This window comes from Heliangelus exortis, chromosome 1 (genome assembly GCF_036169615.1).
Source record: "Heliangelus exortis chromosome 1, bHelExo1.hap1, whole genome shotgun sequence".
Lineage (NCBI taxonomy): Eukaryota > Metazoa > Chordata > Aves > Apodiformes > Trochilidae > Heliangelus > Heliangelus exortis.
Window position 1 is genome coordinate 20,639,202 of NC_092422.1, and position 25,559 is coordinate 20,664,760.

The following is a 25,559-nucleotide window of genomic DNA, read 5'->3' on the forward strand; positions in this document are numbered from 1 at the left end:
GCAAAGAGCCCAGGGCTAAAGTTTTCTTTGTTCTGAATTAGCTGGCAAAACCAGCATTTCCTTCGTTTATCACTGACTTGGAGGACAGATATAATACAGTCTTGGTAAGTGAATAAAGAGCAATTGCTTTCCTTTACAAATTAGAACTGCAGTATTTTAAATATTTAGATCTATTAAGTTAATTGCAACTATGTGAAAATTGCATGCTTGTGTAAAAGTGTGAATAGTTTCTGTAAAAGCATGTCATATGTAGCTCTGTTAAGCAAGGAAGTTAAGTTTATTAGTCTTTATTTTCTCTGGATATTGCTGACCATGATACCACGGCAGCCCTTTAACAATGGGCAAGCCATATGGATATAAATATTTGATGTCAATAAAATATTAAAGATAAATCATGATGATTATAATTCTGAATATCCTTGTGTTTTAATTAGAATGTTTTTGAAACTAGCTAGTTTGACTTGGTTTTTTAAGTTGCTTATGATTATTTTGATTAAAGACGTTCTGCTTCTTGTTTAAAAAGTAAACAGTTGAATTTTTATGAACGTTCTTGAGGTTTTTTTTCTGTTTAGAAATTATTAAACTGCATTTCAATTTTAGATTTCAGGAAAGCTAAGATTACTATTTAAAGACATTTTTATAGGATACTTAAATCAAAGGAGCTAAGTATTTCTGTAGATGGAGCCTTGGTGGAGGTTCTGTCAACTGTAAAATCTTCTGGATGTACTGTCCGGTTGTTGTAACTCCACATGCAGTAAGACAAGCAACCTTAAAGTGAATTTCCTATAAGACATTTTCAGGTAAGTATTAATCTTCTATGCACAAATAGGATTTGTGAAGGATGGAAAAAAAGCTAGAGTTAGTAATAAACTAACCCTCTTTCTTGAGATTAATGATGTCACACTGATTTCATTTTTTTTTTTTTTTTCAAATACGTGTTATGCTTGTTGAAAATAGATTAGCATTCTGAACTTGAACTTCTTGGGTGTTTTTCCTAAATTGGGTTTAGCCATCATCTAGAAAAATGTTCTTCTCTAAACTTTGAAACAATCTGACTGGAAAACTCCTTGCATTCATTTTGGTGGTTCTGGTAAGCAATTCATTAAAACATGTGCAACATAAGTGATATGAATCTGTTGCCAAGGGAGCGACAGCTTAATGCACTAAAAAGAAAATCTATGATGAGACTTTTGTATAAATTTGATCTGAGACTGTTGCCCCCAATCCAAGCTAAAGGGTTCCCCTGCTTGTTACTGATCAGCCTTACAAGATAGTAAAAAGCACTGATTTTACATTTTGCACATTTTTGTTTCTTCATGCCTTCAATCCTCATGAAAACTGAACTCTTCTGAAAAGTTGCTACCACTGGTTTATTTCCATGTAATTTTTTAAATTGTTCAGACACACCTAGAGTAGAACCATTAAGGTGAGAAGCACTGCTAGTCCACAGGCTGCAAGGAATGAACCTACTGCTGTAGTAAACAACTTTCAGTAATTTTAATGCTGGTGTTTATGTATTTTGAAGATATTATTCTTTTTTAGAAGTCCTTCTGTTGGTTTTAGGTGAGTAAAATTCTGGACCAAACAACTCAACTGGATTAGAATGAGAAGTGTAGGAGAGATTATTTGGACTGAAGTTCACCCAGAACAGGGTGCTGCTGTTCAGTGCTCTCTGAGATCTACAGCATATGAGAATGTTTAGCAGACTGCTTTAATTCATGTACTTTGGTAAGCACTAAAAAAAGTGCAGAGGAAATTACTTTGAAACAAAATCTGCAAGCCTTGTCTGTATAAATGCAAACTTTTAAATGAGTACAAGGAGAGTATCCCCCCTCATGTTAAAAGAAAACAATAAAGCTGACTTCAGGACCTGTGGAAAATCAATTCTTATGACCCAAACTATTGCTAGTTTATTTTTAATGTCCTGTCCTCCATCTAGATTTGTTACCTGTCAGGAAGCTGTATTTTTTCCAGCTTTCCATCCCCAGCTCTATCTTGACACCGCTGGTACCTCCTCTTTATGTTGCTCAGTGGTGTTCATTGAAAAGCCATGTGTGCTGTGTTTGGTCTTGCTGTAGTTATCTTTCATGAAGTGTGCTGAGACAGTTGTTTTGTGTTTCAGAGCCTCCCCAAACCATCCCAGAAGCATAAACCACATTAAGAGAAGTTGAGGGGTCATTACCAAACACCACGTCATGTCACTGTCCTGTAAACTGCAGAGTTGTGGCTGCATAGACTTAATAATGTAGTTTGGTTAGATTTACATTTCAAACCTGAAGTTTTCCTTCTGGGATTATAGCCCCTACTGCAATAATAAAACATTGCATTTTTTAAGTGGGGGGGGGGGGGGGGAAAAAAAAAAAAAAAAAAAAAAAAAAAAAAAAAAAAAAAAAAGAGAGAGAGAGAAGAGTTGTTGCAGGAATACAGAAAGACAGACAGTGCTTCTGATGAAAACTAATATGTGCTTGCACATAGTATGATCTTTACCTTGGTCTAAAATCGGTTTTAAGGGTATAATATCTACCTGTTTTACGTTTTTCTTTGGAATAGTTCGTTAATGGCATTTTTCTTTGGTTGTGTGCTTTTGCTGTCTTAGTAATGACTAGATAGTATATTTTTCATTTCCAAGTGTAACATGAAAGAATATATGTATGTGTATGAATTAGGGATCATTGTGTTATGTAAGGAATCAAATTATTAAAACACTTCCTTTTAGGAATATGTACGTTATGAGGAGTTGTCATATTTTTATCTCATCCTACTGTGCATTTGAAGGAAAAGAGCAGAATAAGATGACTGCATAGTGCAGCGCTTAGAGTTGTATTTAAAGGACCTTTGCTTGTTTTGGTTTTGTATCTAAGCAGGTTATATGTATGTTATGACCTATAGACATCTAAAATTTCAGATGTTACCCTCATGCCCCATTTTTAAACCACAGCTTTTCAGTTAGCAAGCTTGACTTTGTCAGGTGCAGCTGACAAGCTGAAGAAATTAACTACAAATATAACTTCAATGTGAAAATGTTTTTGCTTGTGTTTTTGTAAGCTTTATTTGATTCTTTCTATGCCAAGGTGCATGTAGTTTGCAGGAGTGATTTGAAGGAAAAAAAATTGAAAGATATTTTAAATTTGTGCATGTTTGTTGAAGATGCTGTACTGATATTTAAAGCAGCTACAAAATATACAATTTTGAGAAATCATATGTTTAGTAAAGACCAGAGTAAAATTTGCATTAGTCCTTAGTCTTTTTTTACCTATATTTCTCATTCTTAACTGTGCACAGTTTTTCAACTGTTTTTATAGGCAGCATAAAAAATTCTGGCTTGTTAGGAAATAGACTTTTACCCATTTAAAAAACTGTAGTTTGCTCTACTGTGTGCTCCTTGAGCAGTGGAGTTTCTGGAATACTCTGGCAAATCTTTACTACATAGTTAGAACTATCTGTTCTACTTGTCACAGGAAAAGCCTACTTTTATACCAGCTTATTTCAGTTCAGCAGGTGATACTAGTTTCTTAGTAAATAACCTTTTAAGTATAACTGCATCCATGATAGGATAGCTCATTGAACCTAGCTAGGCTACAAAATCTGTTGCAGCTTCCACTCTAGAATGTGATTGAACAAATAAACATGTTTGGGGTTTTTGTTTTTTTTTTGTTTTGTTTTGGGGTTTGTTTTTTTTTTCCTCCCAGTGATCAAATATGTTACTCTGGAATAAGACCTGTATCCATGCCAAATTGCTTATTTTAGTTTTCTTGGGGAAGAAAAATAGTTTTGTTCATCTCTATGATACTTTTCAACTAGTAAAAGTTTTATCTCCAGCCAAACCCAGGGTTTTATGTAATTTTAAAAAAAGGGTGGTTAATCTGTAAGTGCATGTAATCTCAATGTTTAACATGGCAAACTTTAAAATAGCAAGCATCTAAATAATATAAGTGTAAGCAACACTTCCCTTTTTCATAAAAAAAAAGAAAGACACCACCCAACAACAAACCAGTCAACTAAAACTGCACAAAATTTTAACCTGTTGACCAAGCTCCTATTCCATGTTTTGTGGAAATCAAAGTTAAAAAAAAAAGTACCTTCAGAAATTAAGTTATAGAGGGCTAGTAGTGTCAGTCTTTCTACTAGTGAGAGGTGGTAAGAAAAGAGGAAGAGGAGAGAGTATCTTGAGTAGCAGTAAAGCCAAACTACATGAAGGGGTTTGAATCTCTGTTGGCCAGAAAGCTTAAAATGTGATGACAAGACTACTTCACTGTTCTGTATTACCAGATTGCAAAAGTTAGGATACACCTGCTGACTATACCTAGCATTCAGGTGTAACACCTTGTACAACTTCTTACTAAATCCAGTTACACAGTTGTATTAATGATTATGATGCTTAGCTGATTGTGCCTGTGTAGGGGTTCTGTCCTGACTGTTGTGCTTTTCCTCAGAAACAAATTTAAGTTAGTATCTATGGCTTCATGTTTTAAGTACTGTCTTGTTCCAGCTAATTGCTTATGGCTATTGGGTGAAAAAATAACAATGATACCAATGCCCTGTAGTTAGCTTTTAGTTTTACAACAGAAATTGGTTCTTTTTCAGCAGACTAGCACTGTAAGCTGAGTGTTTAACCTCCTTTCCTAATGACCTCTGCCCCTAGCTTCTGTTAAAAAAAACCCCTCAGGTCTTACAAAACAGGTAAATGTTGAAACTTGAGATTGTAATATTGCCTAATTTTGATACAAGTAGCACAAGGCAAGTATGGTCTGTATACCTGACCTTTCCTGCCTGGTAGTGTAATATTTGTTTCTATCTGTACATGCAGATAGAGTCAACTCACTGTACAAGAGGAGCCTGAGCTAACTGTTTAATGGAGCCTCTGATGGGAAAGGCTTAAGGTCACTTGTATTTGCATCAGTAGTATATACACATAGACAGCATTACTGCAGCTCAGATTATTCATAATACTTCAAAACATAATAGCCTGCTCACATGTCTGTATGCCAAACTTTGTTGTGCAGTTTAGGGTACTGAAAATGCCTTACAAATTTTAAATTCAAAACCCACCAGAGATGAGTGCATCTTAAGGAAATGTATTTTGAACATGACTGCTCCTGAAAAAAATTCAGTTGCAGATCTCCAGTGGAAGAAATCAGGGGAACTGTGTAGTTAAATTTGCCAGGTTATCCAGACTTAAATATTACATAGAAGTTATTAGACAGGAAGAGTCTCTACAATTTGAATCTTCCTAACCTTTTATTGTTTAGATTTATTCCTCTAGGATAGTCTCATTACATATTTCACCAACCCTGAACTGGAAAGTGGAAGTGTGGCATTGCCCACTGTCAAGAAACAGGAGGAAGCAGAGGCAAAGACACTGTTACAGCAAATAGTAGGAAGAAAATGAGTTTGCTGAACATCTTTCCAAACTTCTTGCAGAATGAATAGGAAGCAAGTAATTAAGATGACTTGAGGAATATTTTCTAGTGTAAGCTAATTAAGTTACTCATCTGTAGCAGTGTTCTGATATAAAGATGCTACTCAAGAAGGACCTTTTATTTTTTGAGTGCATTTCTTCTGTTGAAGTGTAATGTTTCTCAGACTCCGGGGGTTTCTCTTTCCTAATGTAACACCTTCACTTAAATCATACCAACCAAAAACTTTGTCATTAATTATTGGCAGCAGCTTGGTTCTACAGGGCAAAGGTTATAATTGCTATCTATGGTTGAAAATGCTTACCCTTCTCACCCTGGGGAGCCAAGATGTTGCTAGCAATTAAAGGCAGTTAGCTGTTCCCTGCCTGCTGTAAACATTTGCAGCCTTTAATTATTGCTGCTTCTCACTTTTTTGCCCTGTAGGAATTGAACTCCTCCAGTAATGCTTTGTAGTAATTTGGTTTTGTTTCATTTTTTCTCTTAGATTTTATTTTAATTATTGTAATTTAGCCTTATTTTTCCATTTAAAAATAATCCTGATGTTCTTGACCTTTCACAACTCATTTGTAACTCATTTGGAACATTGCAACCTAGTTGCAACCTAGCTTGAGAAACACTTGCTAAAAGATTATGAAGTATTTAAATGCTTCAGCCACCTACCTCCCCCTCAAAAGGAGTTCAGTATGTTAAACTATCCCTTCATGGGTATGGCTGAACAGGTTTTTTCACTTCATAGAAGGATGTGAGGGAAGGCAAAAATCCAATTGCTTTTGTAATCATCCAGGAGAAATTGTCCCCATGCTAAGAAGTTGGGTTGGTTTGTCCAGATTGTCCTGGCTCTGTTTTAGGTAGGAATGTTAGTTACTGAGTTCGGTACTCGTCAGTGGTTGGGGAGTTCCTGCTTGTTTCAAGATGCTCTGTTCTGTCTCTGTAGCTTTATTTGTTCCTCTGAATAGCAAAGTTTATGCTTATTTAAACTGCTCAATGTATTTGATCTGTCCTTTATGTTGAATCTTCTCTTGGCACAGAGGTTTTTTTGTGTTTTCTGGCCTCCCGTAAACTCAGATTGGATTTCTGAATAGGATATAATTTTGTTTGTTGAAAACAAGTGTAATTTAGAATGATTCTGAGGCAAATAATAGTGAAACTTATTTCTAAATGTTAATGTTGCATATGCTGTATTATTTTTTGTTTGTTAGAAACCTCAAGTGAAGTGTTCGTTATTATGAGGTGATTGAAGGTATCTGAGAAATACAGATTTTAAACAATTCCTCATTTTTACAGAATTGCCCAATTTATATTAATCTTTCAGTGGCTGACTTGTGCTAACCAGTTTGCTTACAAATAATTAGTAGTCCCTGAAGTTCCTTTACAAAAAAAATTGTTTATTTTCATGATTGAAAGGAAACAGTCTCAGATAAATTTTACTTGCAAATTGTTTCCTATTCCACCAACCCAGAAATCATATCACAGTGTAATACCTATTTTAGTGTAGCTGTAGATGAGGGTGGTTAGGAGTGGCCTGGTTTCTCTCCTTCTTTTTTGTAGCCCAGGAAGTATCGACTGGGGATGCTGGATGAGAGGATAGTGCCAGTGGGATCAAAAGCAAGAAAATCAAAGAACCCGATCGGCTGTCTGGCTGACAGGTGTAAAACAGGAGTACCCATCAATATGGTTTGGTGGAACAGAGTCACAGAAAACAATTTACAGGTAAAGTTATTTTTTACTAGTAACTTTTTCGGTATTTGGATGCTTTATTTTACATTTTGGAAAATGTTAGAAGCGGTTACTTCAAACATTAGTTGAGATCACATCAAATATTTATTTCACGAAGTGGTTATAGTGGGTTCTTCAGGAGTGTGACTCAAAAATGTTTCTCTTTACCCACTGCTGTGCTATGTTCATTGCTTTATTATGTTATAATCTGTGGAAGGGGAGGAAAAGCAATTGTTAAATGTATTCTAAAAGCAAACAAATACAACATTTTGTTTTAATTTTCATATGAGGAAGGTTTGTATTGGTAAAATTAGCAATCTTTGTTAAAATGATTGACAGTTAAATGCCCTTAGCACAAAATTTGAAGTCATAAACACCGTAATCAGAAAGTGTGAATTCTTAATTTTTGTGTTGGGATAGTTTTGTATTTCTCAATTTGTTTGTTAAACTTTATTGTTACTTTACTTTTTTTTTAAATATTCTTCAGCTCCTTAACAGGGAGAGGTGCAACTGAATTTGAACATCTCTGTACAAAATGTATCAGATTATCCTTGGAATGATAATTACAGTTTGAGAGGAATCTACTTGATGTCCCTTAAGATGGGACTTAGAAAGAAATTGCTACAGTGGTCATAACTTCAACACTGATGATGTTACTGTTTTGCACTTGTGCAGTGCTTTTGATTTTTCAGACATCGTTACTTTAATCTTTTCTCTGAGGGTTATGTTCTTTTTGGTGTTTTTTTTGAGTGAAATGGGTACATTTACAATAGACTTGCAGCTAGAATTTGTGACATCTTAAGAGTTTAAGTTCTGCCATGTAAGGGCTAACATGAATCTCCTACCAAAGCCCTTCCATACTGATACTCATGTTCCATTGCTTGATGTTTGGACATCTATGCATCACTGAAATTGGGAGTCAGAGGCAGTGTGATCCTGGCAAGCTGATGCTACATTGCATGGAGGCATTTGGCTTTAAGTCTGCCTTGGCCCTTTTGCTGCAGGGGAAACAGCAAAGCTACTGGGGCTGTATAGATGAAGCCTAAAGCAAACATTGGTGGAAGGATCAGGTAAAGTTGGAGAGATGCATTTTGAGCCTGTGTAGCACTACTTTTCTCAAGGGAGAGAAGACTGACAGATTGAATTTATAATCTGCAAACTAACTAGGAGACAGTTGCTCTGAGAAGAGAGAAACAGAAATTTGATTTTTGAATCTCAGGTGGATGTTCAAGGGTAGGAAAAGCTACCTTTGTACTCATGTTTTCCACCGGTTTCTCTGGTGTTCAGTGTCACAGCAAGGCTTGTCATTGATTTACTCTGCTTAGAGTAAGAGTAGAGCAGAAAAATTCACTGCTTCTGGAAGATGGAGGGTCAGTAATCTGGGACTTGGAGCTTCTGGTCAGGAACAATTGCTTTTTCAGTGCCTATGACCTCCAAAGTTGTGTGGAAGGTGTGGCAATGAGAAGCTGAAGCCTGGTGACAGTAGCTCAGGATTGGCTGCACTTGGCTTTTGAGGGGTGCAATTTCAGGCTCCCCTATTGTGGCAGAATCCCAGCTACATAATTGACTAAACACTGTACAGCATAAGATTTTGTATAATAAGATGAATTACATTGCTTTCCATGGAGACATGAGACTGAAGAAAAGCATGTATGCACAACCTGGAGGAAGTAAGAACAGAAGGATGTTCCAGCCATGGGAAGTAAGAGCATGGGTAGAACTTAAGAGTGGTTTTCTGCAGCCATTAGAGGGTTATGCCATTTGGGATGTCTGAATGAATCAGCATGAATTAGGAGGTGAAGGAGATCATAAAAAGAGAACAAAAAAGGCTTGTATCCAGTTTTTAGCATGGTAAGTACATGAACACATTCTTCCAGCAAAAATGAAATTGGCATACTTACTGCTTTAGGTGGAACAAGGGACTAAAGTTGTTCTTACAAAGTAGTGTTGCAGTCAGTGAAACAGAGGTGGTTGTTCTACCTCTGCTGCACAGCTCTGTGTTGTGTTGTGAGATGCTGAATTGGAAATGTGAAAGAAAAAGGATGGTTTCCATTTCTCCTGTGGGATCCCTGCACAACCTTCCAAAGGCTCCTCAACTTGTACCTCCCTGTGTTACAGCATACTTTGGTACTCTGTGGTGCCTTAAGGAATTATTTATGCATGAATGTAGTGGTGGGGGCCTTAGGAGGTGGCTACTGAGGAGTGTAGAGTCAAAAAAACCATAGTAGTGAAATCAATAGCTGATGAAACAGGAATTTTCATCTTACTCCTGGCCATGGCAACCTGTTGATATGTGCATGTCCTGAACATGCAGAACTGCTGCGTGCTGCTCTGTGGTCTTTCTAACATTGGTCTTCAGCTGAGACCCTTGGCTTGCTCTTTACTTTTGTTTTCTCCTTCCTTTAAAGAGCCCTGAATAGTTTTTTGGTGGTACCAACAAAATACTTGTTTCTTCCCCTCCACACTGTATTGTACTTGTGTTCCCTCTTTTATCTTTAAAAACACTGAAGCCACCAAGCAGATAAATTCTGTTCAGAATCGTGACACAAATGAATTGCATTACAGTCCTTTCCCTCCTTGAGGTTCAGTCCTTATTAGTTGCATCATGACTGAATTCAGCCTTTATCTGGACTGCAGCTGTATGTATTTTATACCAGTTTGCTTTCTCTGATGCACAGAAGTGTAGAAATTGTTTCTGGATGTGGAGCTGGATTGACTCAGTTTTGTGGTCTATCTTTTGAAGTTTTTTTGCCAAGCTGACTGAAAAGGCTTTCTTTGAGAGAGCACAGGTGTAAAGAATCTGTAGATAGGGTATTTTGTTGAATTTCTCTATGGGATCACTCTGGTGGCATTGCATGATGCAGGTATTAATTCAGATGATACCTTGAGAAGTTGCTTCTCTGCTTTGGCTTGACAGTATTTTTTCTGGAAGAAGGGGAGAGGGATTTAAACTGGCCAGGTTGAGAGGGAGAAGGAGTGATGGTAATTTTAGTAAATGTGTGAGTTCTTTTAGGTGGGTTTCTAGAGAAATCTAACAGATGTGACAAAGCTGTACTTCTGTTTAATGCTGCTTGTTGAAAGCATTAATTAATATGTTTATAAATAATTTTCTGCATGCCTTTATGTAGGACATTTAGTTGCATTTGCAACTGAAGATACCTGCTTTAGTTTGCTGCATAGTTTGGACAGTGCTAATGGATTTTGTTTCTTGTCTGAGTTTTAGTAAGTGCATTCACTGCTTTTGTTTTTAACATAAGAGTTACTGCATAATTCATTACCTGTCCTCTAAGTATTTTTTGCATTTCGTTTCTTCAAATTACTCCCACATTTTAAGAAGTCTTCAATACTTGTTTTCTCTATTTTTTTACCAATCCTTAATTACTCAGCAGACTTAAAATTTTAAGCCTGGTCTAGCATGAATAAGTTACTTTACTCCGGTTTGAGTAATTAATGCCTAATGAAGTGAAATTTGCTTTAAAGCTATGCTTGTGGGAAATATAAATATACTACAGAATTCAGAAAATGTTTTTCACTAATTAGATTTTTATATGAATGAATATATCTTTTAATCACCTTAATTTTGCAAAGTTTGGTGAGGTTCTAACAAAAACTGTAAAAATGCTCTGTAGGATTTTAAAGCACAGTCCTCTTTTAGACAGATTTGCAAGCTTACCATTGATCCAAATGTAAAAGTAACTGGAACTGACACTTTGTATTATGAGTTGCTGGAGTGAAAGCGTGATATTTTTCCAATACAACATAATTTTTTAAATCATTAGCATTAATAATGTGGTTTCCTCAATTTGACATTTGCATGTTAAATAATTGTGGTGTTCCGTTCCCTCACTTAGTCTAATCTTGATACTTATTCTAACCTATATGCTATGAAAGTGTTTAGGATATATTTAGTTATTATTATTTTGATGGAGGGACAGTTTATGCAGAAAAAGATAGTAAATTGTAGTGAACTAGAAATTACTTTAGATGAAAACTTGTATGCTTTTGGAAAGGTTTTAAGAACTGCAGCTTCACATAGATGTAGTGCATTTAAATGTGGCCTGGGGCTTAAGCTTCCAATTTTCTGACAAAGTATTAACTAGATTTGACTACAAATTACTGAATTTTGTTCTACTAGTTTATGATCAATTTATTCTGGCTGGTGGCTGTGGAGCTCAGGTGTTTCTCTGTATTTAGAAAACAGTTTGATTGTGGAAAGGTCTTTTAAAATTGGAAAGAAAATCTGAATCACTTTATTGCCAGTGGGGAAATATCTTTTTTTGCAGCTTTGTGTTTGTAACGTCACGAGGAACTAAAGCAGGGTTTATGCTAAAGGGTCCAGCTGTGCAAATCAAAGCTGTTTACTCATATGAAATGCTTTCATCAAAGTTATATAGAAACAATTTAATCTTATCAGACTTTGATTCTGATACTGATTTGTGACACCAAAAATGGAATCAAAACTGAATTTCCCTCAGGCTGACTCACTGCTGTTCATACTTCTAGAGCATAAACCCAAACTGCTCTATTAGTTTCCTGAATATAACTCTCATTTGGATAAGCTTAAACCCCTACCAGTTAAGGTGGAGCTCCTCAGCAACTTAATTTTAAAATACTGATGTATATATAAGTAACTTCTAGAGATGAAATCTGGTCTATGAACTCTTGCAGAATGCATTTAAAAATAAAAAGCATCCCTGTTCTGTAGGCTTTCATTGAATGAGTTGGTGAAAGTAATAAAAGGTTAGCTGGAATAATCTGGATGGGATTTTAGGAATTCTCAATTGCTTTAGGAAAGGACTGTGTGGTTACAGTCAGGAAAGTGTCTTTCTCTGCACTTGATTGCTTTAATTTTTTTTTGTCATGTTCTGCCTTTGCCTCATCTACTTGACACCGTATTTGGATGAGGTAGATCTGTCAGTGTGTCCCAGTTATAGCAGTGTAAAAAGTGGACCTCATTAAGTGCTTTGAAATTATGTACTTTTGGTAAGATGCTACAAATTCTGCCCCTTCTCTTCTAGTTATATATTTTTTTTAATGACCTTTCAACTATATTGCTATTTGGACAAAATCTGTTCAGCTCTTTACAACCTCTGTGAATTTCTCCTGTTTCAGTGCAGATTTAACTGAATTTTTGCAGGCCAGATGTTATCTAGAGGAGCACCATTCTTGCCATATCTAAAATTCAGATAAGTCCAGGATATTACCTTTTGAGTTTAAATGGATCAATTATTTGTTTTCAGTCTGTAGAAGGTGACCTACCTTTTGTTTTGTTGCGTTAGTGTGTATACCTTTGCTTTTTTTTCTTAATTAAGTGTGATTGAAGTTTCAAAGATTCTTAGGAACTTTTCTTCTCATGTGAATCTGTGTTTTATGTCTCCAACCTACACATTTGGTTATAGCTGTTCTTTAGATATTCAGACTCATGCACTTAGAACGTGTAACATCATAACAGGTTAGCAGTTAAAATTTACCGTGTGATGGAAGGTGGAACATTCTTGCTATTCTTTTAAATCTCAGCATCCTCTTTACAGCTTCTAGAATTATTTCTTTTCCAGTGCTTTGAAATTCATTAATACTGTTATATTCAGCTGAAGTGTTCAAATAAAGATATTAACACCACCAATAACAAAATCATTATTCTTCTGCAGTGTCTAAATTAGTGTTTTGTAATCACGCTTCTTTGGTAATTTGGTACTAACTTAACTTTTCTGGTGTCACTTTGTTAAATTTGGTTAAAATCAATATTGGTAATGGAGGTAAGAGCTGATATATTTGGTCCTTTTAAACTGTCTAAAACTAAAATGATGCAGTAATATTTTTTTTAAAAAAATAATTATGGATTATCTTAACAGTAGCCTTTGTCAGTTTGGAATTGTTACTGTCTTCTCATTTTACCTCCTGTTTAGATGCTTTTGTGAGGTACTCTGAAGATTACCTGATAATCTTAACTTAAACTTTCCAGTGTGTTCATGTAATAATTATTTCTATTTCCTGGCTTAATTTCTTTTTTTTGCCACTGATGTCTTTTGCAATTGGCTGTCTAATAGGAAACTTTCTGCCTTTTGAGCTCTACTTAGGATTTTCTCCTTCTAACCTCCCTACCCCAAAACAAACAAAAAGCTCATCCCAAAACTACAAAGCCCTATGCACAGTTTTTATAGAAATTAAAAGTTGGTTGTGTTATATGTTTTCTGACTAGTAGATATTGAATGTTTGGTCACTCTGCTATTTGTTTGTGTGCTACCAAATTAAACTTCATTATTAAAGGTGCTACATAAATGAAATAGCAATAAAAACAGAAGTTAACTTCACAGAAAAGGAACATAGAGGCCTGTTTGAAATGGCAGGAATGACTTCTTTAGTAGGAATAATTTTTATTGCTTGAGTTTGAAATACTGCTTAGTTTGAGATGACATCTCTGAAGTCTGTAGAAGTATTCTGTGCAGCAGTTGTTAGCCTTTCTCAGGGTCAAGTCTGTTCTCCAGCTTTATAATGTAGTGCTTATAGAAAGCCTTTTGCACAGTGTTTGTATGAACTCATACATCAGCTTTTCATTTGAAAAGCTTGCTATTGCTACCTCAGATGTAATCTAGAAAAACATTTAAATTTGTTTGTGCAGACCAGGTTCCAGTATCTGTTCCTGTTGGCAAGCTATATGCAACTTAAAAATCTCCTTTGCACTCGGTAGGCTTGTGCAGAAAATACTTTCTGTCAAATAGGCTCTGTCCATCTCTTCACATTTAAAATATTTAATTTATGTTTATTTTTAAACAGACTCCAAATCCTTCTGCAAGTGAGTTTATTCCTAAAGGAGGATCAACCTCCAGGCTGAGTAATGTATCCCAGTCAAGTATGTCTGCCTTCTCTCAAGCCTTGTTCTCTCACCCCTCTATGGGAGGTCCTGCTACTGCTGGGCTAGCACCAGGTAAGTTGAGAGTAATAATTTGCAGTACAGTTGCTGCTTTAGCTTACAGTTACATTAACCATAGTCCTATACAGATAATGGTCAGAATTATTTGGTATAAATGTAGCCACTTCCTATTTTAGCTCTTGATTTTAAGAGTGTTCAAGCATATAAAAGTGCTGGAACTTGAGTTTTATCTTCCAGTAGTATGGAAATCACTGCTGTGAAATCTGCTCATCCACAGCAGCAATGAAATTAACTCAGACTGACTTACTCTGTGAGTAAAAGGGGTGTTGAATTATCATGTACTGTGCTCTATGCAGTCCTTGCCAGTACCTGAACAGGACTTGAACCGTCTGAGGTCTGGAAATGCACTGCAGTCTACAAGGAATATGTGCTCTGGTTACTACACATTGATCTGCTCTTTTAATTTGTTTCTGAAGTATGTAATCTAGAAGTCATTATTTTCAATGGTAATAAGTATATTTGAGGACCTAAAAATCTCAATATAAAACAAAAAGTAGAAGATAAGCTTATTCTAAATTAATTTCACTTGCAAAAGAGAGTTATTGTATGTCATATGTAATTTCTCTTTTCAGACCAATTCATGATTCTTTTCCCACATGTAAAACTTACCAAAGTGTGTTCAAAAGCAGTCATATAATTAAGTGACAAGATTTTTTTTTTTTTTTTACACTCGAAGTTCAGACTTTTCATATATCTTTTGGACTTCTGGTTTCAAAAGTTTAGCTTAACTAATTTTTTAAAATAGAGTATTTTTAATATCAGCAGATATTACACATCACAGATTCTTTAGCAAGTTTCTGTACGTACTTAAACCTTTGACAATCTGTTATGATAGACAAGTAGCATTAGGTAGCTGCCAGCAGGAAAAGGTCAAATATTGTAAACGTTTGGGTTTTTTTTAAACAGTGTTGGCAGTTACCATTTATTGAACTGAACTTCAGTCTTTCCCAATGCCAAGGGATAAATCTTGGTGTTAATGTGAGAGAAGCCAGCACTTAGCTCCCATGTTACAACTCTTGGAACAAGCTGAGAAAGTGAATGATGCTTATGCTGACCAAATGAACATGCTGCAGTACTGTCTGATTCACACTGTATTGTGCTGTACAGTCTTACTGGAAAACTGTTGTGTTTATATGCCTCTCAGTGTTGTCACCTGGATTGAAAAGTGTATAAAGGATTAAATAGAATACAGTAAAATGATCTACTTTTGGAAAGTGTCCAGTGGGGTCTCAGAGGGATCCTTCACAGTCCAATTTCTTTACTGTCTGTAAGTAATACTTGAAAGGATAAGTAACACTGTTGATGAAAGAAGTTCATGCAACAATTTGGGCTCCTGGAAATATAGATGCCAATGCTGAAAACTGTCTTGGTTCAAATGCTGCTGTTTATGGATGAGAGGGATGGGGAGTTAACTTGAGGCAAATAAAAAGAGTAAAACTGAGAGTAGGAAACTGGATTAGGTGCTCTTAATTTCTCCAGAAGCTTCTTTCTCTACTCTGAATGCAGAATTCTCTGAACATCAATGTCCTGTATTGCTACAGTAATAGAATACAATACAATACCAATAGACATTTATTTTTATGTAAATGGTTTACTTGTCAACTGTGGGTCTTGTGGATGTATTGCTACCTCAAGGTGAGTTAGGAGGTGCACTTTCTAAAAGATGAGGCTCTTAGGGAAGAAGCCGTATTTGTGTGTGGGGAAACTTCACCATTTAGGTCATACTGGATAACAGAATAAACAAAAGATTGAAAAATGTTATGAAATTGTCATTCAAGCTATTGTTGGGATCTGTTAGCTTTTCAGTAAGTGAAGCAAATTCAAATGAAGCCCATGTAAAGACCTTATAAGAATAAGAAATAAAGCTTCCTTACAGTAAAGTAGTATATATTCTCCAGTAGAATAACTTTCAGGAAGTATATAAGACTGAGGTTAAGACTGATTCTGTTAGCTAACATGGTACTGGAAAAAATCATAAGTAGTAAAGAATTGTAATAGAAATATTTTGTTAAAACAGCATAGTTTAAGTCACCAATCACTAGGCAGGTAAAAGATGAGAACAACACTATGATTTCCCTCTTAAGGATGGAAAAAAATTCTTTCACATTTCCAGTTTGAAATTTTCACAAAGGTAAGTGTAAATCAAAACCAGTCTTGACATATGGTATTTCATAGAGAACTATTCACAAAATTAATTTGCCCTGGAAAATAATTGTTCCTCCTGTCTTATCAGCAGTACTGCAAAAATACTGGAAAAAATAACAACTGAAACCCTGATACATGTTAGCAAATACAACTTGTGTTTTCACCTTATGTGACCAAGGCAGTAAGACATCATTGCTGTGTTAAACTTGAGAGGAAAGAGATGTATATCCCCAGCAGTGAAAACTCTTAGGCTTGGGTTTGCTTAGGCTAGGTGATTCCCTACCCATTCTGATTTTATGATAGTGAAAGAATCATGTCAATAGCAATGATAGCAAATTGCTGGATGTTCTAGATTTGCTCCAAAATGGACTCTGAGCTCATGCAGAATGTCAGAGATCACCTTTCTAGTGACAGTCTGAACCTGCAGGCTTAAAAGGCAGGAGCATGGAGGTGATATCTTTGTGTCCAGTTGACACCTCTCTGTTCATGACAGGCTATGAGATTATAGACCTCAGCTGGAAAGGGAGCAGTTTCAGCTGAGATGGTTTGAATGGCCTGAGACACCAAGAGCTTGTTCTCCCCTACCAAGTATTGGTGCAGGTGTTCTTCTAGGTTCTATAGTCATGCCAGAATAATGCAAAAGAAGAAGAAAGCAAAGAAATTATGAAACTAATTTTATCCCAAGTAAAGTTTATGAGGAAGAGCTTACAGCTTAGAAGTTTAGAGAATTAAGCAGATTTAATTAACTTGGAAATTTACAGCTATAATACTAATGACCTGATAGAGAGCTAATAATAAAAATAAATGTGAATTTAAGAATGCTACTTGAAAAAAATTACTGAAATAGGCTGGTCTTACTATTTTATTTCATCTAGTTGTTCCTCAAAATGTGTACTTAGTGGTCTAGAGTATCTTTAATTTGGAAGCACATAATAGTGGTAAAATGCTAAATGCTTAACTTCTGACCTCTGAATGTGTTACGTGCCTTAGAGGTACAGATACAGCTATATATATACACTATATACATTATATACAAATAGAAATATACTATTATATTTGTAGAGTAAGGTAAGAAAGTACATATAGAACATTTATAGGATTCCTGCATTTAAAAATGTGTTTATGTTGTAGTCCAGCTGATTTGTATACACATGAGCTTAATGAAATCCTGCTTCATGAAGTTGTAAACTTCCACTGAATTAAAAGAAAACCTTTAGACTCTCAAGTCTTTAATGAGAGTGCATGCCTGATACCACTTCTTGGATGCTGTTTGTTATGACTTCTCAGATTCAAAATACAACCTGGCTTTTCATTCAAATATGTTGCATGCTACAAAGCTTTTTTAAAAAAATTTATTTAATAAGATAAGTTTGAGTTCTGTATCAAATGAATTTGAAAGTCTACCACTTCCCTTTTCTCAGTTGCAATGAAGCATAGCATTTACCTTCTTCACAAAGGGTGTAAAGATTGACAGAGATAAGGAATGGAGAGCCTCCTTTACTAGTAGATGAGTCTTAGGAAGGACAATTTGAAGGAACTTTTTTAGTAATTGTCTCAGTACTTCTGTTAGCTTTGAATGGTAAGGTAGGGGAACACTGGACTGTCTTATAGAGAAAGCTTAAAAATGTAATTTTTTTTTTTTGTTAGGAACACTGGTATGATTTGTATACATACATATATATACATAAATTATAATTAGATTATTCTAACTCTTTTTTTATTACACCTTTAAGTGAATAAGGGTTTATATAAATTTTACTACTGAAAACATCTTGCCTAATTCTGTGAGGGGTAGGTTCCATATTCATCATGTTGTTAGCATGATATGTTTGTTACAGACAGGTAGAATACATGTTCACCTTTCAGTACATCAGATTTCCATTGCTTCTCTCTAATTCTGTTTTGTTGTGGTTAAATTTTAATATTTGTAAGGATTTAACTGATTAGAATACTAATGCAGGTGGTGGTATCTGCTTGTATTTGTGCACTCAGTTACACTTGCTTCTCTAAGTACTTAGTTATGCATCAATTCAACTGTATCATTTTTTTCTTTTTTTAGATATTGGGCTTTTAATTACTAGTATTTATTTAGACTGCAGAATTTATTACAAGTCTCAGAAGAATCTATCACAGTCAGTATTTGCTGCCTCAGTCTGTTAGTGCCCACTTCAGCTTTAGCAGCAAATTTCTCATAACTTATATTGACAGATAAGAAGCCTGTGTGTTCTGCCCTCCAGATGATTTTCATTGAATTCTCAGTGTCCTCCTAAAATCAGACCTAAGTAAGGCTGGAAAGATGTTTGAAAGGATTTCTGTAACTGTCTTCCTTTCCTTTCAGTCTTGCATTAATACCCAAGCAAAGACATTAGGGAATTATATTTGTGACTGTTCTTTGGCAGAAATAATTTTATTGAAGAAATAAATCTTACAGTGGCTACAGTTTGAAATTGTATCTGCAAGAACCACTGATGATGGATTTTTCTTTTTCTGAGAAGCTTTCAGTAGAAGGTCGCAGTATAATTTTAGTGAGGTTGGAAGTCATCACATTAAGATAAGATTTGTGCTGTACTCTCTCTTCAATGCACAGATTTTGTTTTAAAGTAGAGAATCTTTAGTTTTTGATCAGTATATATGAAAGCTGCTGCTTGGAAGTTTTTTTTTCCTGATTCCTACAGTTGAATGTCTTACTTAGAAATAACTGACTTTAATAAACTTTTTTTTTTTTAACTGTAGAGATTACATGCTTGCAACAACTTCAGTTAGTACTGTGTTTTATTGGAACTGAGTGGAAAAATTTCTTTGAAATTGCTCCTTTCCCACAGTGCGTTAAGAATCCATTCCTGTTTTAGTTTTTCATTAAAAATATAACAAGCATATACAGTAGGCATTTAAATATTTAGGTGTTATTCAGTCCCTCAAAACAACTTTTGCCTTAATGGAGACTTCTTTTCTTTTGTAGCATAAACCAGTGCTATCACTATGAGTAAAATCTGTCTGTCACACAAGTTGATTTGTTTATGGATTTTTAGGATATTAATTGTTACTATCCAGAAATAATATTAAATAATATTAAAAATATTCAGAAGTGCCTATTATAATTCACATTTTATAAAGAGAAGTTCTGGTCCAGAGAAATATAGGTGTTATATTTTTACATTTCTCAAATTCTCAAATTCTTCCATTTTTTATAAAATTAATAGATAATGCCATTAAAAAGGTAAAATGTTTTCTTATAGTTTACATTTTAAAATCTTGTTTATTTTGTTGGAATGATTAAATTTTTAAGAATAAAAGGAATAAATGTGCTTAATTAATATGCTTAGTTTTTGAGATGTCAAAAAAGTAATATTGAAGCTAAATGAAAATCTACAAAAATTATGTTAACATCATTAGTTAATTAGTTAGTATCATTCCCCAGATGCTGATTAAACTGTTAATAGTAATACTGTTTTTTTTATTTTGATTTGTTAAAAAAAAAACACCTTTAAAAAAAAAAAAAAAAAAAAAAAAGAGAGAGACAGAGAGAGAGAGGGAGTTACTTTTGTATTACTCATTTGCTTGAATTATTTCTGCTTATAAACAGTCTGGTAACCAGAGCTTATAAATGGAAGTAACTTAAGCAAATGTGTGAATGACAATTAACTAAATTTTGAATTAGGAAGGAATTAGGTGATGTTACATCTTGGCAACCTCCATTGATTGCTAATGTAACAGTTAGTAAACATTTACTTAGTCATTAATATTTTATCTTTTTGCAGTTTAATAAACTCACTTCTAGACACAGCATTAGTTTGATTCATCTGCCCTTTTATACTCCTTCTGCATCTATTACATCTTTTGGTGTGCAGATCATAAGTTTCCAAGCCCTTTTTCTCTGATATAAGCAAAAAAAAATTTTTTAAACATATTTCTTCAGTTTTGCTCTTAATGTTCTTCATACAGATGTAACAATCCTCATGTGTCTCACCTCAGAATATTATTGGTAGTGAAGGCAGTTTTTTTCAAATTGCTAATATTTTTATGACATATTTGATCCAGAATATATATGTATATGTATTTTTTTTTTTTTTTTAAGGAATGTCACTGTCAGCAGGATCTTCTCCTCTTCATTCCCCCAAAATAACTCCTCATACATCTCCTGCTCCTCGAAGAAGAAGTCATACTCCTAACCCAGCAAACTATATGGTGCCTACTAGTGCCTCTGCTTCTGCCGCTAATGCTGTCTCTCAGCCTCCATCTACTGGCCAGGTGATCCAAAAGGAAACAGTGGGTGGAACCACATACTTCTACACTGATACAACTCCAGCACCTCTCACAGGAATGGTATGTTTGCTTTTGATACAGAAATGTATGGAGTTTCCAAATGCTAAATTGGTTGATACTGCAGAGAGTATTCTTAATAATCTGAAACCCTTATCTCGTATGAAGATTTGGTCTTTCAATTGTTGCAGCTGTTCTCAAAAATAACTGATGTTTAAAAAGCAGAATTTTTTTTCATTTTCTTCTGTGTAGAATTTTGTGCTTTTGTACAGCAATAAAAAATTTTATGTACATGTCAGTGGATAAATGCATAATGAGCAAATATCCAAAATTCAGATTTTTTTTTTCTGATAGATTAAATAACTCCTACATTTACAGTGGGGGGAAAAAGTTAAAATAACTGTGTGCATACTTAGACACATTCATACACTCTTAAAATCATTAATAGTGAATATTACATGAGGAAATCGTAATGTATCTGACAGTGTATTTATAACATGTACTGTGCATATAGACTTTGTAAGTCTATATGTACCACTTTGTAGTTAAAACTAAAAGGGTCACAAAGCTCTTCATTTCCTTTATTCTTGAGGACTTAAAACTGGTTCTTAAAATGTTTTGTTTTCAGGTATTTCCGAACTACCACATTTACCATCCAGCTGCTCCTCATGTTGCTTACATGCAGCCAAAAGCAAATGCACCTTCCTTCTTCATGGCAGATGAGCTCAGACAGGTAAGATGACAGAGAATTTAAAGGAAAATCATGTGTCTTAGCAAAAATAAGAAAATCATCAACAGTAGAAGAGAAATAGCTGCTCAGTCTTGTGCAGTCAGTTCTCCCCATGGAGAACTTGATTTTAAGTCCCATTATGAATGGAGTACAACAGGAGACAGGAGTAGCTTACAGCATTTCTGACTGCAATCTAATTAATGACCTGAATTTACCATTCAGTTAAGTCTTCTTCTTGTGTATTGTTTTGGTGTGCCTGAGTTGATTTATGTAGCATTTCTTTAAGCTGTAATCCTATCCAGTTTTAATGTCTTCCACTGATACAGAAGTATATATGCAGGTGTTAGTTGGTGAGCCCTTCTCTCAAGGCTAGCTGTGACCATTGTTTATTTCAGCTTTAATGTAGTAGGTGCCTCTGTCAGTGCTGGTCCTACCTAATGTGTCTTCTACAACTCATTCCTTCAATAATGTATATATTTTGGCATGAACATTTTCAGGCTAGTGGCCTTTTCCCTTTCTTCCCCCCGGATGCTTGCATCAGCTCCCTGTTCCAGCACAAGTAGCTGGTATTTCAAAGACAGTGTGCTATTAAGTTATCAGAAATGATGAGCTGAATTATAATGTTCACAACTTGATTTTATTTGTTTTTCAGGAACTAATAAACAGACATTTAATAACTATGGCCCAGATTGATCAGGCTGATATTCCTGGTAAGTATTTCTTATAAACTGAATGGTGATCGTGTTGTTCCACAGTCATGTGTACTCAACAATATTAACATCTTCCCAAAAAATACCACCTTCTTTAAGTTTTCATGAAGTTTTAGTCATCAGCCTGGGCTGTGAAGCAACCAGATACAAAATATTTCAGAAATTAAAAAAAAATAATAATAAAAAAAATTTTTGCTTCTGTTGCTTTTCTTCTGTAATTTTCTTCTCTTTTGATACTCCTTAATGCGTGGGAATACTTAGAATTGCTGACACAGGCAATAAGGCCTCATGATAAATGGTATTGTATTACTTTTTTACATATTAGATATTCTTTTTAAGGATGCATATTAAATAAGCAAATTTTTTTTAAGTGAATAGTCTGCTGTATCAGAGAAGTCTTTGTACTAGTTGTCAGGCCAGGAAAGTGTATACTGTTTGTTGTAATTTGGTTTTTGGAGAATTTATGTTTTTGTTCCACTTGGTTTAAACAGATCTTTTATTTCATTGCCATATCCTTACTTCTCAAGTGTCTTTAATATGATAATGATACAGTAAAAAAACCCCCAGCAGTTTAGTTTACTAATCCAGATGAAGTTCAGATGAATCTCTTCTTGTAAAAGTAATATCTTAACCTGATTTGTAAACCCACACCACTTCCATTTCTCTCTCTCTTTTCTGTGCTACAACACAGAAGATTCAAATTTGCTTTTTGTGATGAAAATGTGGTTTTGACAGTCTGTATGGAAATTAATACTTGTTTATGAATCTGTGTGGGGAAAAAACAAAGAAAGGTCACTCAGGTTAACTTTTAAGGAAAGTGAGAAATTGGCAGATGGATCTTTCCATCTACTCAGTTGATTTCTGCTTGGTGTAACTTTTTCTGAATACAGTTATTTTGGCTTTGTGAAATATCTTCCAGGAACCTGTATATTGGGATTAAAGCAAAAATACAGATTTTTGTGGCTTTTTTAACTTTACATGCACCTAAAACATGATGCAAAGAATTTACATTATTAACGGAAGTCATTTTAATCTTCTTTGCTGTGGTAATAACTTTATCAAAGGTAATTGACATCTAATACCTCTCTGTGTATAAACTGATTTCAGCAGTTCCTGCGGAAGTGGACAGCTACCACAGTCTCTTTCCCTTAGAACCACTGCCACCACCCAATCGGATACAGAAAACAAGCAACTTTGGGTACATTACATCCTGCTATAAAGCTGTAAATAGTAAAGATGACCTGCCATATTGCCTTCGGAGGATACATGGTGAGAAAAATTGTCATAGTTAAATAGCAGGCTGGTTTTTAGTAGTTTCAGAAGAAATGTTCAAGTAAATTTCTCCTCCAAAACATTACATTTGAAGCAAGGGTTTTGTTCTTTTCTAGGTTTTCGTCTTGTTAACACAAAGTGCATGGTATTGGTTGACATGTGGAAAAAAATTCAGCACTCAAATATAGTAACCTTGCGTGAAGTGTTTACCACTAAAGCATTTGGAGAACATTGTAAGTTTTTGCTGTCTTTATCCCCAGCCGATGTGTTGAGCTTTTTTTCTAAATATGCTTGAGTTAGTAATTGTCACATGTTTCTATTTTAAGCTCTTGTGTTTGCATATGATTTTCATGCTGGAGGAGAGACTATGATGAGCAGACACTTCAATGACCCAAGTGCTGATGCCTATTTCACAAAACGAAAATGGGGTAAGACAAATACAGTATCATCCAGTACTTCCATAAATCATTCTCAATACTTAAGCAATAAACAACTGTTCAGAAATAGTTCTTCAACTTCATTTTTTAGCTAATCAGTTCTGTCATATCATAAGCTGATTGGGATCAGAGGATTCTTCTTCACTTGATGTTTATAAAATATTTTTTTTTTTTCCTAAATAACATCGTGGGATAGGTAGAGTCAAAAGTTATGGTAAAGTCTATTAATGAACAATTTACTTTTTGTGGTCACATTTGAATTAGGAGTAATTTGCAAATTTAATGTCAGTTTGTAAGGAAATTGATAGTATCTGACAGGATTGGGAGCCAAGAATTCTGGGGTCATAATTACAGGTCTGTCACCAGGTGATACTGATACTTACTGAAAATATTTCTAGTATCATACTAGACAAATGCTGTAGCAGTTTGATGCTTGCTGCTCAGCGGCCCTCCACTTACATTTTTTTCCTCAAAGTAAATTAGTGTTTTAGTTAATGTTTAAAGCATGAAGAACTACTTAAACAAGAAATAGATTTTTTTAAATTGTCTAACATAGTCTTTTCAGACATGAACTTCACGTGATAGGTCTAATTTTTTTTCAGATTTATACTATGGCTTAAAAGGAGTCACTAAAGCTACATCTACATTCATAAAAAAAATCTCTCACAGCCACAGAACCTGTGGCTCAGCAAGTCACCCAGCAGAGCTCATATCCATATGGCTAAAGCCTCTTCCTCTCCATAACAGTATGCTGCCAGTCACACTGCTTATTGTGTCCGGTTCATGACCCATACAGTCCCACAAACTGTATCCAGGTGTTGTCTGGAACACAGCAGGCCAAAGCTATTAATACAGCCCAGTTCCATGCTGAGAAAGAGAAATGGTTACAGCTGAATGGAACGACAGAAAGGCTTTAAGGTAGGAAGGTACCCTTGGAGCTCTTGGCTCAAATTCCTGCTTAAAGCAGGACCAACCCTGAAATTAAATCCAGCAATAGGAGTGACCAGAGGATTACCACCTGCACTTGTTTATTGTATTAGAGTAGATGTTCCCTGATTGTCTTTAGGCTGCCAGTGTATAAGCAGAAGCAGAAGCTAAGGTTTTTCTTTCTGGTGCCTTTTGAAATAGATGCTTCATCTGTGAATTCAATTTGTTTCAAATTTTGACATGGAAATCTTTACTCTGGTCCACCAGGTAGCCAAGTATGAGGGACTGGTAGCGTGTGAATACATTTGAAGGCTTGTAGATCCCTAATAAACAGAAAAATTCCTGCTGGCCTTACTTATACCTGAGCTGACAGGTATAAGTAAGATATAAGGTGGAACTTGAATTCCACCAATGGTTTTGATAGTAATACCTCAGAGGTAACCCTAGTTTGACTTACCAGATCCCATGGCAAGTGAGACTGATGTGAAACTAATTTGGTAGCATAAACTTGCAATACCAACTCACAGATTAATGACTGCTACATGCAGGATTTCTGAGCATCTCCCACCTGTGATTTTCAGTTTCCATGTAAATCAGTCCTTGTTATGTTTTTATCTCTACAGTGTTATAGAAGAATGATGTCTGTTCTAGATAAAATCATAGAAGTTTCAATAAAATTCCTTGGGACGTGTTCTGTCACACTGGAAAAGAATAACACAGTTCTGGTCCAATAAAGGGCAGTAGTGTCTCATCTATTAAAAGTTTTTTGAAGGAAGATCCAGTAGATAAGGTCTTGGGTTTTCAACTATGTCCATTAGAGTCTCTAAAAGAAACTAAGTGACCATGAGATAAAAGAGAAAATCCTCATTTAGATTAATAAATGACTAGAAGAAACATGAGGAGTGAACAGTTGATTTTCAGAGTGAAAGAACATCACTGATGGAGTCTCAAGAATGTGTTGGGAGCTGTATTCTTAACACATTCACCTGTCTGCACTGAAGATGTATAATGGTC

At 35.0% G+C, this 25,559-nt stretch overlaps 1 protein-coding gene across 8 annotated transcripts in view; it reads left to right on the plus strand.

The window, feature by feature from the left end:
• Nucleotides 1–25,559, plus strand: part of PAN3 (poly(A) specific ribonuclease subunit PAN3) — a 75,641-nt gene that overhangs the window by 27,607 nt on the left and 22,475 nt on the right. For 5 of the 8 annotated variants that reach the window (XR_011724402.1, XM_071736628.1, XM_071736595.1 and 2 more), the window contains 9 exons: nucleotides 42–104; nucleotides 6,966–7,127; nucleotides 13,908–14,058; nucleotides 20,285–20,532; nucleotides 21,098–21,202; nucleotides 21,852–21,909; nucleotides 23,017–23,178; nucleotides 23,298–23,414; nucleotides 23,508–23,609. Coding sequence is in view for 7 of the 8 variants with exons in the window: in XM_071736628.1 (XP_071592729.1) it covers nucleotides 42–104; nucleotides 6,966–7,127; nucleotides 13,908–14,058; nucleotides 20,285–20,532; nucleotides 21,098–21,202; nucleotides 21,852–21,909; nucleotides 23,017–23,178; nucleotides 23,298–23,414; nucleotides 23,508–23,609 (1,168 nt within the window). In the remaining variant the exon portion in view is untranslated. The remainder of the gene's footprint in view (nucleotides 1–41; nucleotides 105–6,965; nucleotides 7,128–13,907; nucleotides 14,059–20,284; nucleotides 20,533–21,097; nucleotides 21,203–21,851; nucleotides 21,910–23,016; nucleotides 23,179–23,297; nucleotides 23,415–23,507; nucleotides 23,610–25,559) is intronic. The other 3 variants (XM_071736620.1, XM_071736648.1, XM_071736603.1) reach the window with 2 other exon arrangements.